This window comes from Nansenia antarctica, assembly GCF_963989245.1.
Source record: "Nansenia antarctica genome assembly, chromosome: 6".
Taxonomy (NCBI): Eukaryota; Metazoa; Chordata; class Actinopteri; order Argentiniformes; family Microstomatidae; genus Nansenia; species Nansenia antarctica.
This window is the reverse complement of record NC_137676.1, coordinates 44,184,756-44,205,729: the sequence shown is the minus strand read 5'-3', so window position 1 is coordinate 44,205,729 and position 20,974 is coordinate 44,184,756. Positions and strand designations below refer to the sequence as shown.

Sequence of the window (20,974 nt, the reverse complement as noted above, 5' to 3'; positions counted from 1 at the left end):
TTTATTTAGTTTTGTCATTTTAATTAATAAATAAAACTTTTTCTTAGATTTCTTTTTCGAATTATAATTTTTCTTAGATTTTTTACATTGACTGTAATCACATTCTATGACCAAGGGTGATGCTCCATAAGCCTCTCTGGGTTATTGTGTGCATGAATTATTTTTTCACTGTGTGCTAAATGAACATATGTTATATGTATATTGTATATACTGTATATTGTTTGTCTTTTTGTTCGTTTTTTTGCTGATGTGCTAACCATGTGTAATGCAATGTAATGTAATGTCCATTGTAATGCCCAATGCCTGTCTCTCCTTTTAAGCTGTTCAGGGACTATAGATTAAAACTAGCCTTCTTGGCTAATTCTGGTGCATTCTTTGATGTACACTGTCCCTGCCAAATAATACAATAGGCAAACTTTTTTTTTTTCATTTAGCATTCAACATTTATCAAATGACAATCAACATATCCATGCCACACCTCACTAATATATGTATTTATATTCAGTTTAGTTATCTTCACAGAAGACAGATAGGAGATTGTTACAGTCTTCTTAAATGTTCTTTATCTTTTTGGTTTGTTTGTTTGTTTGTATTATATATTGTATATATAATGTATATTTGAAAGTGCATGAATATATTTTTGTATATCTTTTGTGTAAATGAAAATGAGTGTTGATGCAACATAATCTGTAAACATTGTTTTGGCTCAATAAAAAAACATTTGAAACAGAGTGTTACAGTCTAGTTCTTGATGTTGAAGTAAATGAAGAAGGTCCTGATCTCTTTGGGCGATATGGTCACGTTGAAATCTCTCACGCCAACACACGGCTTTGTGACCTCTGGAACAGACAAACAAACACACCACTAACAAGTGTGAAGACCAGGAAACATGGGACAGCAGCTGGTGAAACCCGGAACAAGTCGCCAACCAATTAAAATGTCCAGACTTTTATTCTGAAAATTGTAAATAAATATTAGCTTCGTTGAAAATTACACACATTGCTTGTCAAGCCAGAACATTGCAATGCAATGGAATCTGTGAGTAATCCCCACTACCTCCTAGTTAGTGTAAAGTAGTGGGGATTACTCACCGAATCCATTGCATTTGATTACTGAAATTGATTTAAATCTTTCTGAATAAAACTCTGAACGGTCTGTCGGTTGGCAACTTGTTCCCGGTTTCACCAGCTGCTGTCACATATGGTAGTAATCAAGAACCACATTAGACAGAGCATTGACCAATAATCATTGATTCCTAAAAGCACACCGATGACGTCTTGTGGCCAATCTTTTCACTTTGACAATTTTTTATTTTTTTTATTTCCGATGCAGTATGCATGATCAAGTTGAACTGAAACTGACCACAAAGACTCTCACCCTTTCCTGGGTCCTCTGTGCTCCACTTCCACCTCTGGAGGTCTGAGATATCCCACGTTCCCGTGAGAGAACGCTCCTCCACCGCTCTCACTTCCCCCAGGCCATGCAGAACTTCCTGTTTACCATATAAAGAAGTGGAAGTTCCACCCATATTATAGGTAACAGACATTTAAATGCAGGTGTAAAAAAAGAGGAAATAAAGTTGTGTTTGTTGCCCTTCGTCAACCAGTAGTTTGAGTTCTACCTTCAGGTTGATGTGGGCGGGCTGGGACAGGACCGGGTCTTCTCCCTCCTCGTACAGGTGCATGATCCTCAACAGGACCCGCTTGTAGTCCGGTTCTGAAGGCACACCTTTACCTGGGCACAAAGCAAAGCAGGTTCTAAGTTACAATCCTTAAACAGAGCTGTAGCCCCCCGCTGTGTTCCTCAGTCTAATATGTACAGTAGCGATGGCCGAAACGCAAAAAACGTTTCTTGCAGAATGCTGTTTGTTAAGGATACCCATCACATAATACACTGTTTGGGGACTATATATATATATATTACTACAGTATGTGTTAATATTATTTTTTTATTGCAGATAGGAGGTTTTGCGTTTCGGCCATGGGTAGGTGTCTAGTTTCCTGAAAAGCACAAACACAACATAACAACACCAGTGGCAAAGACAACAATACGACGGTTGCAGTCGGGATGCAGGAGCCAGCTGGGCCTACCTGTCTCTAGGCTGGGGAGGTGCAGGGAGTGGTTGGAGCTATAGAACCTACCTGTCTCTAGGCTGTGGAGGTGCAGGGAGTGGGTGGAGCTATAGGCCCTACCTGTCTCTAGGTGGTGGAGGTGCAGGGAGGGGTTGGAGCTGTAGGCCCTACCTGTCTCTAGGTTGTGGAGGTGCAGGGAGGGGTTGGAGCTATAGGCCCTACCTGTCTCTAGGTTGTGGAGGTGCAGGGAGGGGTTGGAGCTGTAGGCCCTACCTGTCTCTAGGTTGTGGAGGTGTGGAGGTGCAGGGAGGGGTTGGAGCTATAGACCCTACCTGTCTCTAGGTTGTGGAGGTGCAGGGAGGGGTTGGAGCTATAGGTCCTACCTGTCTCTAGGTTGTGGAGGTGCAGGGAGGGGTTGGAGCTATAGGCCCTACCTGTCTCTAGGTTGTGGAGGTGTGGAGGTGCAGGGAGTGGTTGGAGCTGTAGGCCCTACCTGTCTCTAGGTGGTGGAGGTGCAGGGAGGGGTTGGATCTGTAGGCCCATCCCGGGACACTCAGCGTCAGTAGGTGAAGGTTCTGGGGCAGGACCACAGGCTGTACCACACACCCACCCTCAGGGTTCTCCTTCCAGGGCCTCTCTAGCAAGGGGGGGAGGGGAAGGGGGGGGGGGGGGGCAGAACAGCACACTGTGACTGTGGGCATCTACTGACACACCTGGTGTTTGTGTCTGTGGCTCACTTCGTAGAGCACGGAGCTAACAACGATAACTGTAGGTTGTGGGTTTGATTCCTGCTGGGACTATATATATATACAGACATGTATGCACTCGTTGCAATGTAAGAAGTATATATTATATGCCACATGTCCTTATACAGTGTTAGATGACTAACTATACAGCAAACAAACCAATATTGAAAAGGGTATCGGTCACGATCCTTAAAACCGCGAGAGACATCGAAAAAGTGCTAGCATGAAAAGCACAAAGAGCTAGCTATTTCTTTCATTTTTCTATTTCCTTTCCTGTCTTGAGAGATTTTCATAGAGAAATAGCTGCTTCTCACTAGAGTAGCTCGGTGTGAAAAGGCATTTTGTCACACCTCTGGTCATCCTGAGAGGAGAGAAAGGACGGGCAAAGACGACCGGTCTGTGCTGCAGCGCCAGCGCCTCCCTCTGGTAGAGAGAGGGCGTGGCGGTCGGGGAGCCCAACATCATCCACAGGACGGGCCTCGCCACGGAGCTGTCGTTCAGGGTCAGGTTGTAATTCAGGGTCCACGCCTGGTTGTTCCACAGGCGCCGGTGGAGCATCACCTGGGACAAAGACCAGGGGGGTCAGTGTGTGTGTGTGTGTGTGTGTGTGAGTTGAGAGGGAATGTATATGTGTGTGTGTGTGTGTGTGTGTGTGTGTGTGTGTGTGTGTGTGTGGGTGAAAGTTGAGAGGGAATGTATACAGTATGTGTGTGTGTGTGTGTGTGTGTGTGTGTGTGTGTGTGTGTGTGTGTGTGTGTGTGTGTGTAAGTTGAGAGGGAATGTATACAGTATGTGTGTGTGTGTGTGTGTGTGTGTGTGTGTGTGTGTGTGTGTGTGCGCGTGTGTGTGTGTGTTACCTCTAGCCGTCCCTGACTCTGGGTGGACACTCCGTGGGCTCTGTCACTGAGGAGGACCAGCCTGCTGTGTTCATCCTCAATGTAGGCGGCCCGTACCATGGGATAGAAGTTCTGGAGTGGTCACACACACACACACACACACACACACACACACACACACACACACACACACACACACACACACACTCAGATGCATAAACACACACACACAGACACACACACACACACACACACACAGTAGGATCACCATTCATTTTCTTTTTCAACAGTAGAACAGCCATGGGTGAGGTCCTTTGATCCAGTGTTTTTATATCTTTGCACTTGATCAAATTTCAGGACCCTCCTTTCATGACTTTTCCTAGATACGTGCGTTCTACCACCCCAGTATCCGTACATTTTCAAAATCACGTCAGGATAAGCTAGTATAAAGCTATTTCACAGTTTTTTTTTCTGTGTAGGAGGCAGGCTAATTTACAAGACGTGCCAACTAGTGGTCGTTGTGTGTAAAGACTATGGTCATTTGACCCCCGAGGCGGCTCTTATAGTAGGTATAAAAAAAAAAGGCATGGCTGTTCTAGTGTTAAGCGTAGCAACGAATACAAAATTCAACAACGAACAAAAACACACGTCTCTCATATAAACATACGACGTGGTGGTAATCATACCTAAATCATCATACATAATCGTTCTTACTCTGGCGACTGTGTTGTTGGCGAACGTCCTGTAAATCCTCTTCATCATCTGGTAGCCGTTGTCGTCGCTGAACAGGGTCCCGTTGTTCTCCAGACTGGTGGTGGTGCGGAGGACGGCCTCGCGGTTCACCACCAGGGGGCCCAGTGAGTAGCTCTGCTCCAGCCTGTTACACAGCAGCCTGTCCTGGAAGCGTCCTAACGATTCCCACCCGAGTTGGGGTAGACCACGCCAACTTCTGGAATATGTAGGGGTGGGACCCGCATCCCTTGTTCTCTGTATCTTGTTCTTCCGCCCCGCAGGCTGCATCCCTATGGAAACGGCATACATTTTCGCGGACTGCGTGGCTATTTTAAACATTACCGTTTCAATCAACCACGTAATATGTCACTGTAGCGTACTCCTAATGTCCACCATGTAGCCTACTTGAAACACAAATCAGATATTTATTCTCTCGTTAGCCTATGCTAACGCGTTAGCGTGCTAGCTAAGCATAACTGACCATGTTAAACTCCATTGACTACGTGAGCCTTAGCTAGTCTAGCTAACGTTAGTTCAAGCGTCTTTAACCTAAAATCGTTCAAAGCCCTCCAACGAGTGCATAGCTAGCTAGCTAACCAACACTTAGAATAAATTGCTAAAATAATAGCATCCACAACACAAAGTTTTTGTTGGTTTCGCCAGCAAGGCTCCTCTGTCTGGGGACTGGGGCAGATTAACACTTAAGGGGGGAGTCTTGAAGCTACAGCAATCATGAATAAGACGCAGGCTACTAGACGAGGCCTACTGACATTTTTAACCTTGCATGAACATTATCAATAATACCAAAAGCAAAATATTATCTTAAGCATTGTAAGCATGTGCCATCTCTAAAGGACCGTAGGCAGGAAGCTGCAGTTTCTTTACTAAAAGAGATCAATCAATCAATCTAAGCTTTATTTGTATAGCACATTTCATACCCAGAGGCAACACAATGCGCTTTACAGAGAACAAGGGATGCGGGTCCCACCCCAACTCGGGTGGGAATCGTTAGGACGCGGTCGGCGTAACCTGACCGGGGTCGAACCACGGGCGCTGTCCAGCGTTTTCCTACTCGTAGCAGTCCTGAGAGGACGTGGGCGTTCAGGGGGAAACGTTTTAGGATAAAATGACAGTTCAAATGCACAGAGAGACAACATGAAACGTGAACTCTGGTCGTCACACACACGTAGTCCTGCGTAGCCTGCTGTTATATAGGTAGCTTTCTGTTCCCTTTAACACTAGTGTGTGCGGTTGAAGTTAGTCTTTAGCTAAAACATGTAGGCAATTATGGATACATTTGACTTTGAGTAACAGAAATCCCATCACAAGGTTTGTCACTTGTGTCTTGTCATTTTTGTTCGCTGTCCTCTATAGAAGTTTCCCATGGCGTGTTGTAACAACGGGACACTTTGATATCAGTACAGAACCATTCATTTGGAACTACCTGCAACTGACGGATCAATAAACTGTCACTTTAATATGAGTGATTTAATGTAATATTCTGCCACCAGAGGTGATTCAGGTAAAAGGCAAGTTTAAAAGCTTTAAGTCGTGACGTATTTCCGGGGCCAACGTTGGCTGAGGCGCTGTCTTCGAGATGCCGAAATAATAATAATAATAATTAATTATATTTATATAGCGCTTTTCCGAGGCTCAAATACCCTGACAATATGGAGAAAACGGTAAAGTGCTGTGTCCCTTGTTGTATTAATAGATCCGAGTCTAAAAAACGATTAAACTGTCATTCTACCGCTGTAGTTCACAGGTACTCCGGTGTGGAGAATTTCTGATTTAGACTCGGAAATGGCTAAACGTCACTTTTGACCTCAGACTTAACAAGCAACTACTTCACTGGAAATTAGGATAATATCTTCCACTACAGTATCTGAAATAAACACTATTTTCTATGGAAAAAAAACAAAAGACACTTTCTAAACACATTCTCTACTAATCAGCTACTCTAATACTAGAATAGAAATGGCTTACGAAGTTCGCATGTGTGTGTGTATTTGCTGAGCATGACTTTGCTTCCTTCTTCCTAGTCTTTGCAGCCTAGAATGACACACCCACTGATGACGTCACTGTTCCACATTTTGGTTCCCGCTTGAGAACCACTATTTTATTTTCTGGTTCCAGCTGTGAACCAACTTTTCAGGCTCTGAACCAATTTATTTTCAGCGCCGGCTGGTTCCAGACTTGGTTTGCGAATGTGAACTGGAACGGTTCCTTGGTGGTGTGAAAGCCCTAACTGTGGCTTGTAGGCCTCTCCAGGTCTCCATCTAACCATTAGACGACCAGGTGTTTGGTAAAGCTGAAAATTGGACTCATCAGAGAATCTGATCTCAGACTACTTTATTCCAGTCCTCTATGGTCCAATCCTTATGGTCGTTTGCAAACCTCAGCCTGGCTCTTCTTTGCTTCTCATTGATGAAGGGCTTTTTTCTAGCTTTGCATGACTTCAGCCCTGTCCCTAAGGAGCCTGTTTCGTACTGTCCTCGCCGTGCACTTCACCCCTGCTGCAGTTTGCCATTATTTTTGCAGGTAATTTGATGTCATCCTACAGTTGTGGAGTGACATTCGAATGAGTTGGCGGTTATCACGGTCAGTGGAGAGTCATTGTCGCCCTCTGCCGGTCTGTAGCTTTGTTGTCCTGAATGTCTGCTGCGTGACCTTATTATGAACCGCCATTTTTGAAATGTTCTTTCTTTCTTTTCAACTCTTTTGGTATGGTCAATAGTTATTTTTTAATTCCAATTACTTTTGAGGTACTACTAGCACTGTTTTTGCCATCCAGCTGGTCCTATTGCAAGAGGATATTGATGATACTTTAATTTTATACTTTTCCTTTCGGTTCAGGTGATCACCTAATCAGTACCTCACTAGGTAGAATGAGGTGTGCCTGCGTTGGAATTCAACAGACACTGGAATGGAATGGCTGCCATAGAGATGCTGATTTAAGAACAATTTTGAGTGGTCTCTTAATTATGTCAAGAGCTGTATGTGTGTTCGAAATTCCTGCTGTTTCTGAATCCCTTGGTATCCTGTCACTCAGTATGTGATGATTAAGCACCTGAAAACCACATAGGGCCTAAGTCATATTGAATGTGAGGAGATAGTATATTGACTGAATTTCCTTTGCTATCTCTGCACTGCTATGAATAATCAGAGAAACATGTGGATTTCAGAGCATGCATTAGGAAGCCTGCGTCACATTGCAGTCTTTTCTCCCTGAGATAGGAACATCTGCCATGATCCTCTTAATAGCATTCACCATTGATGAACACGCTCGGTTGCAATGAGATGCAACAGCAGGACAAGGCACAATACTCAACACAACAGCAGCAGAGTAGGTTATATCATTGGTAATCATTAACATTACAAATGTCATAATTAAAGCTAGGCAGGAAAATAAAATGGATAGGTATTGTTTTGATTGAAATGTAAAAGGCTGACTCAAAACTGTGGTGTAGCATGCCTGTGTTATGTTTGATTTAGTGCAGGCAATCTCTCGGAGGGCCTGGGGAAGGAGCAGGTTGTTTTATGTATCCCCAGCAGTGAGGGTTATGTGTTTCGAGCGCTGTGCTGTGCTTCCCATCAGTCACAGTGACATATCACCACAGTTCCCTTGGTCCCCCTGCATCTTGGCTGTAACTCAGTCATAAAATGCAGTTGCAGACAGCTCTGTGGCTACACAATCATGAACAGACAAACTGTTCATACCTGGACAGTTACTATAGAGACATGGTTGTGCTTGGGTGAGGTTTGCTAATTCCAATCTCATGCACAGCATGTTGCCGTTTCACCTCAGGACATCAATCGGACTTATGTTCCCACCACTCATGGTTTGGTGTGATTTGTCAACTCCCTCTCAGTGCAGTAAGTATTTTTGACTCAAGTGGTTAACCCTTTGTTTCTATGATAAACTCTCCCTGTAGTTGATGCAATCGTAATGAACATAGATTATTCCTGGCAGAGTGGTGACACAGACACACATACACACACACACAGCTAACTTCAAACTGAACACATTTGTCTCATGAACACTGATTGGTGTCCTCACCTAGAGCTCAGACGAAGCCTCAAAGGGCCTCAAAGTAAAGGCATTTTAAACCAGTGATTTTATGCGTATGGCCATAATCAACAAGGTAAATCCCATTTTTCATCACCCTCTTCAAATTTAACTTTCTGATGTTTCGTACTAAACACATAAGGAAAGTCAAAAAGTGGTCTAGCTTAGATCTGCTAAACAAGGAGTTTGGTCAGAAACTCACCCAGACCAAATTATATTATTACACAACCTCACACAGTCTCCCCTCTTCCCCCTCCTCTATAGTATCTATGCTATTCATGTAAAAGCAGTCAGAAGTGTAAAAGTAAAATATTTTTAGTTCTCCAAAGATATTAGTGGCAGATGCGACAACTGGTCAGAGTAGCTATTCTCTCTTACTTTGCTACGGGGTAGCACAGCCATTTACTGTATGTCTGTTGAAGCCATTAAATAGGTCACAGAGCGATAAAATATAAATAGTCACAGAGAATGTAATAGATAGGTAATAACCTATTACTAGATAAGACTGGATATCAATATGAATGTTAAGTAAATGTTTTTTTTGTAGAAAATATTTTAAAATACATATCACACAATAAATACATAATGCACAATAAATACATTTCTTGTTGATATTGACAGTGTTTTTTTAGTTGATTCGTTACAATGTGATAACTGCCATCCCTCTCTCCCTTACCTGTAGTTTTAGAAAGGAACCTCAAGGAACCCTCCACTCTGTGCTATTTCTGTTCATGGGAGAAGGAGAATGTACATTAAACTAGCCTCAACATGTGGGAAAGAAGAGAGGAAGAGAGAGAGAGGGAAAGAGTGAGAAATCGAAAGGGGAGTGAGTGGGTATGGAGCAAGTGTGACAGACACAGCCATCACCAAGGGGATAGGGACAGAGATGAAAAAGAGAATGTCAACACTTCTGGTATCAACTGTGTCTCTCACCTGGAGGAGCAGCCCGTGTTTGTGCTCAGCTCAGCTTAGAAGACTCAGTGTAACAGTGAGAAGGAGGGTAACAGAGAGAGAGAAAGATAACACAGCAGCGGCAGAACATTATAGCTAGACACATACATACACACACACACACGCAGGCACGCACAAACACATACAAACATGCTCCTACTCTCTCTCCACTCATATGCCCTCTGAGTGGCTCTCAGTGAAGATCAGTAACAGGGGAATGAGAGTTTGTGCGCTCAGACTGCAGCAGGCTCTCTTCACGCTGTGTTAGCTGTGCACTCACTCTGAAGCAGCTCCTCATAGGAGGACTAATGAGGAGGAGGGAAGGGCAGCACAGATCTCAGACCAATCGAAGAGCAGCTGGAATTCACACAATAGCAGGCGGACCGTGAAACAGCACTGATCTCAAACCAGTGGCAGACTGCATAGCTGGTGCAAAACAGCTGTGAAGGAAGGGAGCTCCGGCATTACAACCACCACCACCACCACCACCCAGCTGACCCTTGTTACGCCTTCCCTGGATAAAGTGGAGGAACTTCTCCCCTGAGAAGGTCAACCATGGAGGACACTCTCACCTGCAGCAGCACCACCTTCTCCCAGGTGTTTGGTCGCCAGGGGCAACTCATGCAAGCCAGTGAGTACAGTATCCACCCCCACGTATGAACATAAAAAGAAAGTCAAGAGTAAGAGAATTATTATAATAAATTACATTTTCACTAATAGCTGAGACAGGTTATTCTACAACCTGGTTATTCTATTCTACCAATTCATCCTCCTCTCAGCTTGACACAAGTCTGATACATTTTTTGTTTTTTGTTAACATGGCAAATAATATACAAACTAATTGTACTCAGCATAGCTGCTTAAAATCACTGACAAAAGTGTTTGGGGGATTTTGAAGGGATTCTTGTGAATAATGACAAGCAATTAAGTAATGTACTGTAATATCTTTTCTAAAATAGGATTCAATGCTTCTTTTTTTGTATCCATTCTGCAAGAGGCTACCCTGACGTTTTACTTAGACAACTGGATACAGATACTGTACTGGTTTCTGGTGTTAGATGCTATGGTGTAAGAACACACAGAGTGACATGGTACTAACAGTATGCTTGAATCTTAGTCCAGATTCCATTGCGATACCTTATTCTAATGAATGGGATCCAAACCTGATGTTCAATGTAGTTGGTTCCTTTGAAAACAGAAGTCAATTTATGTTTTATATTGTAACAGAAAAGTTAACAGTAAAGATTTTAATGACAGTTTTTAAGAACCTGTAATAAGTCATTTTGTTCTTACTCACAATCCTAATAAATACATTTTGTTCCAACCCATTCTTCATGACACAAACTGTAAATTCCTAATAAAATAATCATGCAGTGATTTCAACACTGTTATCAGTAAACCCTGCTATACTCAGTTTTCACATTATCTCGCTTATCTTGCTGCTGTTATAATTGATGTAAATGTTTTTTTTAATCAGGATATAAAAGGGTGACAAGCTAGCAAAAATGATCAGACACCGGAACAGTGCTAATTAACCTCAGAGAACAGAAAAGCCCTAAGGCAACGTTAAACAAATGAGTCTGTGAAACAGGCTTGAGATTTTATGTGACAAAATGTACCCCCTTGAGCAGTCACCATCAAAACAAAACCTTTTCTTTGTTTTTTTTTAATTTTCTTACTGCATTTTTGAAACATTAAAGGCCAGATCTGGAGTTGCTGAAACTGGAGTGGCCACACCACTGCTTGTGTTGTAGGAGGAAAACAAGCAGGTTCAAAGGAAAACATGAGGACTGGCCTTTTGGGAAAGATGACTGATGTTGCGCAAAAGCCCACCCACTTAAAGAATGTTGGTTAACTGCAACAAGACTGGCTTTCAAACCAATACACAAACAAATACATTTCCCCTTTTTTGACTGTCGGTGCAGCTTGTGTTTTGTTTTCACTCCCCCTCTTCTCCTGCAGAAATAATATGCTCTGCTCTCGGTTACAAGATTAGCCAAGATAGCTAAAATATCTACTACTAATAGTATAAGCAAAATGATGGTGACTGTTGGCAAAAAAATCTTTTGTCATGGTTTAGTGCTTCGCACAATTGCAACAGGACATACTGTATGGATACAGTCTTCCCAAAGAGAGTGATGGTAGCTAGATGCAACTTGGCTAATGATGTGTGGCATCTTGACGGGGTGTAGCTAGGGAATGCCACTGTTTGAGCATTGTTTGCACATCTCACATGAAGCCACTTGCCTCGTTAGGCACACCTGAGGAGGCTCGTTGGGCAGTACTTAAAAGCTGCTGGCATTCTCACAGAAGTGAGCTCTGAAGGAAGATAGCTAGTGCGCCAAACCCCAGGGAAGAAGCCAGGAGAGGACCTGGCCTGAAAGACAGCTGAAGACTTAGGCTGGTAAGCAGGATAGCAGCCTGGCCCTTTTAGACCCTTATAGTTAAGTTTGACAAGTCTTAGGCTTGGTTCAAACTGATCTTAAAATAAGTTCCTCCATTTTGTGTTCCCTTAATAAATACGCCAGTAAAAGGTACCTTCCTTGTTATCAAACCTTACAGTGCACTACAGATGTCTCACACATGGACACACAAACTGCATGAACAACTAGTCTAGTCTCATACCTGGACACTAGCTAGCTAGGTTACTCCTGTGTTGTTTAATAGCTAGTAAGAATATAATAATGTGTGACAATAAATTAGCCAGCTACACACAAGTGTTGCAGCAGCTAGTGGACAATGCAATGGTAACATTACTCATACCGATGAATATTCATGCCAAAAACATCCAGTTTCTAGGTTCTAGCTAGGTTTTTGTTTTCTCGGTTAGGAAACATAATACACTCACCGAACACTTTATTAGGAACACCTGTATACCTGGTAACATGTAAATGTAACCAAGTTGGTGGAAGGGGTGTCATGGTATGGGAAATGTTTTCTTGGAACACTTTGAGCCTGTTAATACCGTTAGCCTAATAGCCAAAAATGGCTGCTAATTACATGATGCAATCATATCATCATCGATCAGAATCTCAAAGGAATGTTTCCAACATCTTGTGGAATCAATGCCACGAACAATTGAAGCTGTTTTAAGAGCAAAGTGAGGCCCTACCGAGTATTCGTATAGTGTTCCTAATAAAGTGTTCTGTGAGTGTACATTCTTTCTGTGGGCGGGATTTTGCTTTAGATTTGGTTAATTGTCGTGTGTATTTTTACAGCACATAGCTTTGAGTGTATTACCCCTTCATTAAATAGGCTATTATCTTTATTCCTCTCCATATTTGCAGATCCCTGCAGTAAAATAAAATGCAGTTGGTTTAACTACAGTGAGAGTCCTTTGGTTGAATGCGCTGTAGATGCAATGTCTATGATATTGTCTGAATAACACCTTTGGACAAAGGTTCAGTGAAGTATTGATAGTTAGAGGTGCAGATTCCACCTCTGTAGAGAAGATGATGTGTGTGTATGTGTGTGTGTGTGTGTGTGTGTGTGTGTGTGTGTGTGTGTGTGTGTGTGTGTGTGCGCTTGTGAGTGCACATTTTTATGTGATGTCAGAGCTGTGTGCGTGTGTGTGTGATCATGCATGGATGTCAGTGCATTGTCGGCTGTTTGAGTTTCGGGTTCTTTGTGCTGGGTCAAATCCTCTTTAAAGGCTGAGTTTGCCTGAAGCACAGAGTGTCACAGCACTTCTAGCACATAAACCCATGAGTTTTCGGGAGTAAATTTCAGGCGTACATGTTTTCATCTCTTCAGGACGGCATGTTCTATTTGGTCTATTTTGAGTCTGTAGTATTTTTTTGCTCTCTCTCATTAGCTTGCATGTTGAGTCATAGCATTTCTTCAGATTTGCTATTCAAAATAATATAATGTTGTCTCTAAAGAAGGTTCAGACTAGTTATAATATTGAGCAATGTTTTTGTTACACCAATAGGTGATTACATTAGTTGGAATTGGCTAGCTTCCTTAATTGAAATAGCTGTGAGTAGGTATCTGCTCAACACTGTCAGAGGGTGGTGTCTGCTACAACATGCAAAGTACGGCAAATCACAGTGAAAATGAACAAACCCATGCACAGAGAAACATGAATTTTGGTTGATTCTATACTTGATAGTACTGTACTAAAGTATATTTCTCTCTCTTTAACATGTCTTGGGACTGTTGCAATGCTATATTCTGTATAGCAGACCTACTGACTTTTTGTATTGTTTTGGGTTGTGCTCTTATCTGTTTACAGTCAACCTTTGCTCTTTTGTCAAATGGGGATTATACATTATTTTACATCTCCCTCTCTGTTGCCTCTCATCAAAGAGTTTGAAACTCAAGTCAGACTGCCTTGTTTACTTCCAATGACTCCTACCCATCAGTTATTGGTGAGAGATCTCTGAGAGCTCTTGGTGCATTCAGCCTTGGTGTCTCTCTGTGTTAGGGAGGATGACATTATTCTCTGTGTAGCTTCCTATTACTGCTAGTCTCTCCCTGCTCTATCTATGCTCTTTGAAGCCTTGCAACATGTCTGCAGAGAGAGAGAGAGAGAGAGAGAGAGAGAGAGAGAGAGAGAGAGAGAGGGGAGAGGGAGAGAGAGGGAGAGAGAGAGAGAGAGAGTGTGTTTAAATAAGAGATGGCTGTTTTTCTATTTTTAGAGTCTCCTCTCGCGTGCATTGACACAGTCGCTGGTGGAATAATCCACAGAGGCCCTGCCTCATAATGTCTGGTATGTAATTGAAGTTTTCATCTTTAACTGTCATCCATCGTAGGATCAGAGGTCCCTGTGCTCTAAGCCTGCTGTCGCAACAGAAAGAAGAAAAAAGACTGTTCCTCTTTATTGATCCATCGATCCACATCGATCCAATTTCTCCCCATAACTACCAGAATTCTGAAAACCCTCAGTAAACTACAGTGGTGGAAAAATTTTATTTATTGCACATAACTTTTTTTATGGATTGGAATGTTACAATTTCTTAAGCTGTGTAGTTTTATTGAATTAATACCAATGTCTGGTCTAAAATTCATGTGAATAGCTGCAATAGAAATAGTTGAATTAACAAATTGTTGATGTGTTGAATACTTATTTCCCCTACTGTATGTTTTTGTCTTTCCACGCATCTTCCCTAGGTGCTACTTGATGGGATTAATGCCCCCCTGCTTTGGTGCATCTCGTGTCTGGTACAAACTCACTGGAGATTCTTTATACTTACCCAGTGGGCTTCCCTGAGGTTGGAGATTAGCTTCATACGCTCAATGTTGCTAATCATGTACAGTAGAAGGATTCACGCTGAGTTGCCCTGATAGTCTGCAGTGAGTATGTGTGAGTGAGTGTGCCAGGTAAAGAGGGTAACATATAATGTGTGTCTGGTGAGTCATAGCTCCTAGAAAGGGGGTATGGAATTAATAATAAAAAATAAAAAAACACCACTAAAGGTTTGGCATGTAAGGGATGATTTCTTTTGCAGGGGAAAATGTTTGAGATTTTGAGGAGAAAAGTCAGTAGGATAAGTGAAAAAAGTTGATCTGAATGATCTACCATCACTTAACCATCCTATCCAGCACTATATCATAACCTGGATGTGCAGATATTGACGTTTAAGCACTTTCCCTATTTGTCAGATTACAATACCTAATTCCAGAGGTGTAAAGTAAACTACTCATGTTACTGTAATTGAGTATATATTTCAAGAAGTCAAGATTCTACTTTTACTTGAGGATATTTTTTATGAAGTATTATACTAATACTCTCTACTCTCCTTTTGTTATTCGTTACAGAGTACTGTACAATCATATCTTTAACGACATCATTACAGGCAGGTTTTAGCACAAAAACAATAAAAGAGCACTGGTGTCAAAACTGCTGTCAATGTACACAATCATATAAAATAGCAAGCAATGCTCCTAAACACAAACATACCAATCAAATCAAACCGCGTTGAAGGAGTGTAGGAAGGATGGAGATGGAAGTTTGAGAGGAGGAAGATCCTGGTCACAGAGACATTAGCACCTCTGAATCTGGAGGAGAGAAGGAACATGGACATCCCTGGCCATATGTAAGCAAGCTGTTTGATGTGAAGGACGTAAAAGGCAACAGCATCATCATGCAGTGTAAACACTGCCTCTCCAGGACAGTGGAATTATCTGCCTATAATGAAGTGTGTCTGAATTGTTGAACTTAATGAAGCATGGTGGGTCGTCATTTTTGTTTTTAGTTTCTGCTGTTTTCTGTAGTATTTGTTTTTTATTTAAATTATAACAACAACATTTATCACAAAAAAACGGTCAGTTGTAAGTCTCCCCAGTCATCAGGGTCGCATTCCTGAGCAGTTTTGTTCCTCTCTATTTGCTCATTTTATAATGACCATCTGATCCACACAGTGTAATTGATTCCTATGCAAATCAGAGATCCTATAAAAACAACAATATTAATTCCAAAGTTACATGGACTATTGTCCTTGCATTACGATATTATTGAGTGATTTGTTGATGACATTTTTGCATTTTAGCTTATCGTAAGAGCATAGCAAAGGGTCCTCATACTTGTACATGACATATTTACTGACATTTCTAAAAACGTGTTTTTGCCTTGTCATTCCGGGGTATTGTGTGTGCATCGATGGCAAATTCTTTTAATTTAATCAATTTTAAATTGAGTCTATAACACAACAAAATGTGGAAAAAGTTAAGGGGTCTGAATACTTTCTGAAGGCACTGTAATTATCATAGCAATGATACAAACAAAAGAATGCTTTAGTTGGTGGTAGGTTGGGGTTGATGCGTGCATGTACAACCAAGACTACAACCTGAAGGTTGATAATTCGAATCGGCATTGGGCCAGTTTTGACAACAGTGCTTTTAGTGGTTTTCTTCTTTTGTTCTTGCTAATGTTTTCTATTACCTTCCCCTGACAACATACCCTTACCCTAACCACTTAAAAGCAATTCCTAACCCTTACCATAAGTAATCAATATAATGAGGAATACATACTATACATACTGTACAACTCTTATCACAGATGAATACAGGTCATCAGTCAGCACCAATGAGCCCTCTTCACAGGAGTCAGAGCCCAGGGTGTTCCCCTCCACCTCAACTATGAAGGATCACATGAGGCTGGTGGGCATCCTGCTGTGGCCACAATACCAATAGTCAGGAGAAGGCCATGCAAGCTCAGAGAGCTTGTATTTTAGGGGCAGGGATGAGGATGGTGCGAGTAATGTCAGTAGATAACTGTATGTGTTCCTGTTGCCGTTATGATCCATTGGAAGGGAACATAGGTCCCATATACTGTATCTCCAAGAAGCTATAGAGCACCATTTATTGAAGCATAGAAGAAGGGGTTTACATAGGGGTTACATAACTACATTATATGACAGAATTTCTTTTTTTAGACTACTATCGGCAGTCATTTGGATTAAAGTGATGGGCTGTGGGACATTTATTGCACTGGGACACTGAGGCTCCCCTCATACTCTCCTCCTTTTAAGCTTCGAGCACCAAAGGCAGAGGACCAGTCCAGACTGTAACACACCTAATCTCTGTACCCTCCACTGAACCAGCGCCTTAATGCAGAAATCAATATGAGCTCGTCGCTCATACCCCAGAGACACAAGGGTCATTGTGAATAGAGATCACAGTGTGCTCTCATTGCTGGAGGCACATACACTATACTCATACATTTACATTTTACATTTACATTTACATTTTTGGCATTTACTATGAACTTTCAAGTTGTGAATCTCCTGTTCTACCACATTCCAAAGGTGTTCACTGAAGAACACTCATTGTCATGTTCATGAAACCAGTTTGAAACAACTTTTGCTTTGGACATGGTGCATTATCATGCTGGAAGTAGCCATTAGAAGATAGGTACATTGTGGCCATAAAGGGATGCACACGGTCAGTAATAATACTCCCATAGGCTGTGGCATTCAAGCGATAATTGATCGTTATTAACGGGCCCAAAGTGTGCCAAGAAAACATTCCCCACCCCACCTGAATGAATGAGAAGGTGTACAGGTGTTCCTAATAAAGAGTCCGGTGAGTGCAGATTTGAGCCAGCATTAATAGGCTATTCATTCTATCTTCAAGGTCGCATAAGCTAGGAAAAGCTTGTAAGATATATCCCGCCTTTAGGTAGAGAAAGGTGAGTTTCTCGTGTGGTACTAGCTGGTGCACTTATAAAGATTACAGATGAGGATGTTAGTGATAGACTTTGGTTGGTTAAAACTGTTAGTGTTCTTTTTTGTAATAGCCCAGTTCATCTCTGGGTTTATGCTTCATGAGTCATAATGAAAAAACTGTATTTTCTTACTTTTGGCTGTTCAGACAGATCTAATCTTTTTGAATGGTTGAAAGCTAATTGCAGCCATAGCAATTGTCTTCCAGTCTGTATGATGTGGTATCTTTCACAGACGAATGATGTTCACTGTCTTCACTGGACTGGTGTTGTTTTTCTTGCCTATATTTGGCCTTGGTGTTGGCTGTTATCTGTAGCAGTAGATGGAAAATGCCCCCAGAGCATGTGATTCCACCATTGACTCTGTCAGTGTCAATCCCAGTTTCTAATCCTCTACTTCCCTCCCTGTGAATCCTCCCTTCAGGCATCAACGCCTTCCAATCTAGACAATCCATCTCTGGATATGTTTTCTCCATGAAGGTGAGAGATCAATGGTGAATGATACGGCACAAATTCCAAACATAGGCAATTCATTTATGATTGAGTGTGACATGCAGTATTCAGGATGTTTTAATATTTTGGAGGAATACATTATTATATTATATTATATTCTAAAATATTTACAATATAACTATTACTTATAGTAATTATTACTAATTATTATATGTATTATTTTTTCTATTTATAATAATAATAATAATAATTCATTGTATTTATATAGCGCTTTTCCGGGGCTCAAAGACGCTGACAATATGGGAAAAACAAAAGACACATAAACAACAAGCAACAGATTAGGGGTAGGGAAGGTTGTATGCATGGGGCATTTTGGGGCCAGGGGCCAGGTGAGGTTGTCTGTGATGTGGATGCCGAGGAACTTAAAACTGCTGACCCTCTCTACAGCAGAACCATTGATGGTGAAGGGGTGCTGTTCCCATCCTTTCTTCCTGACGTCCACCACTAGCTCCTTGGTCTTATCAACATTGAGAGAGAGAGGTTCTCCTGGCTATACTGAGCCAGGTGGTCGACCTCTCTGCTGAAAGGTTGTCTCATCGCCGTCGGTGATCAGGCCAATCACTGTTGTGTCATCAGTGAACTTAATCACTGAGTTGGAGCTGTGCACGGCCATGCAGTTGTGGGTGTACAATGTAGTGTGCAAGTGGCTTTCACTCAGCAGTTTAACACATGCATGAGACCCGGGGTTGGTCAGTTACACGGGTACCAGGCAAAGGTCACCAGAGACATCACCCAAAACATAATTTCTTTCTAACATCTCATACCTCATGTATAAAGTAAAAAATAAGATGCTTCCAGACTGTATCCAGAGACTATTTCAAGTTAGACAGAGTAATTATGAACTCAGAGGAATATGTATGTTTATGAAAACAAAGATTAGAACAAATGCAAAACAAAGATGTATAACAGTTAAAGGAGTTAATTTATGGAATACTTTTGAAAAGGAAATGAAAATGTGTAGTACATTAAAAGGATTAAAAAAATTATTTAAAAATAAGATGATTAACAAGTATAAAACAGAGGTTTAAATATAGTTTTTGTTTGGTATTTTTATTTTATTTTTTGAACTTTTTGTTGACATGCGTAAGTGACATTTTTTAAATAAAAGTTTCAATGTTTTGATTATGCATTCATGGGGGGACATGCATACATGTAACAAGGGTAGGCGCAATAAGCCACGGCTTCAGCCTACACCTTTTTGGTCCTGATGTTATAAATTGTGACTATGTACATTTTCTTATATCTGTATTGTGAATTGTATAGGGGACCAAAATAAACAAACATTCTCAATCAATCAATCAATCAATCAATCAATTCTCAATCAATACCTAAGATGTTGTCTGTTGATCAGTAGTGACACCATCTGCGAAGTGCCTGTCATTACATTTGCCGCAGCAGCCAAGACACTAGTATATCGGCTGTTGGGCAAAATTGAGAATCCATGTTAAACTGCTAGCCAAAGCTATGTTAGCTACTTGGCTGCTGTGGCATTAAATAACAGGGGCTTCACGGATGGTGCTACTACTGGTCAACAGACAACATCTAAGGTACGCGAAACAGTAAAATATTATGATTATTTGTTGGAGCAAATCCATTTGAAGACAAGAGAGTCCTCTAATGAAACGTTACATTTCTTTTTCAACTTAACATTAAACCCTCTTAGACCAGGCTTATTGCGCATTCACTGTTTAAAGTATTCCCTCTTGTTTTTGTTTCCATGATACACCACAGCTTTGCCCCCAGGCTGCATCATTGCTCATGACAGGGAGAGGAAATGGTCCTGTCAAGTGTGATTCATGTCCCCTCCGCCTCTCTGTGCTGATAATCACACTGGGACAGAGACATTGCTGTGTTGTCGACAGGTGCATATTTATGGGCGGCCATGTTTTCTATTGTTTTCTATAAATGACCACCACCACCACCCACCAACCCAAAGCACTGCCTCAAATGCAAGATTTTCAATTACAGGTAGAGGAGGAGAGAAGATGGTGTGGGTTGTGTGGGAAGAAGTAGTTTGAATGAAGGCTGAAAGGGAGCTTAAAGGGAGCTTAGTCTCATGCTTTTCGGTCATTTGTCATGTACTGTCACAGTTTTAACAAATGTTATTCAAGCAATAACACACAATAGGGTGTGCTATATTGTGGACATCAAAACAGTTGTGATGCGGTCAACCATCCATCGACAATCACAACTGTTCTGATTTGTTATCAATAGCACACCCTCTTGTGTGTTATTGCTTTTATGCAACAGGGTTACTCTGACAATAACAATTCTAACAATAAGCAATGACTGTTTTTTCCCCATGATATACCAGTATTGTATAGGTTTATTTCCTCCACCTATAAAAGTAGTTCACAAAACTATTAGTTATTAGTTATTAGTTTTTTTTAATTAATTTTTTAAAGAAATATGGATATTTGATCTTCTTTCAAACAATATCTATAGATAAACTTACTTTATTTTTTTGTTAAATAAATGACAACAAAGATGCCAATTCCTACTGAGGCTGATATTGCCCCCTTTGGCTGAAATAACCACAAACTTAGACGTTTCCTGTAACTGCCTACCAATCTCGACTGGAACAAAGTTTCCCCCACTCCTCAATGCTGAATTCTTTAAACTGTGTGATGTTTGAGGGGTGTCCTGCATGCACAGCCCGTTTCAAATCACCCCACAGAATCTCAATAGGACTTCCAACTGGCCATTCCAGAACTCTCCATTTCTTTCTTTTGAGCCATTCCTTGGTGGATTTACTGGAATGTTTTGGGTCATTGTCAGGTTGCATGGTCCACATCCCCTTTAGCTTAAACTTTTGGAGAGATGGTCTCACAATTTTCTCAAGCACCCTCTGATACAATAAAGAATTCATAGTGGAGATGGCCAGGCCCTGC

The 20,974-nt window shown here is 41.5% G+C and overlaps 2 protein-coding genes across 2 annotated transcripts in view; one reads left to right on the top strand and one right to left on the bottom strand.

The window, feature by feature from the left end:
• Window positions 1–510: 510 nt before the first annotated feature.
• LOC308161260 (epididymis-specific alpha-mannosidase-like) lies at window positions 511–1,686 on the bottom strand. Its single transcript, XM_080535249.1, has 3 exons — window positions 1,622–1,686; window positions 1,378–1,492; window positions 511–839 (listed from the first exon to the last, which is right to left on the bottom strand). Exons 1-3 carry the CDS (start codon window positions 1,682–1,684, stop codon window positions 742–744), a joined length of 276 nt encoding a protein of 91 aa, XP_080391375.1. The 5' UTR covers window positions 1,685–1,686; the 3' UTR covers window positions 511–741.
• An 8,275-nt stretch (window positions 1,687–9,961) lies between these two features.
• The window catches only part of kazna (kazrin, periplakin interacting protein a), a gene marked incomplete at its 5' end in the record, with an annotated part of 180,355 nt that continues 169,342 nt past the window's right edge, over window positions 9,962–20,974 (top strand). Inside the window, one exon of the mRNA XM_080535245.1 lies at window positions 9,962–10,037. Coding sequence (XP_080391371.1) covers window positions 9,962–10,037 — 76 coding nt within the window. The remainder of the gene's footprint in view (window positions 10,038–20,974) is intronic.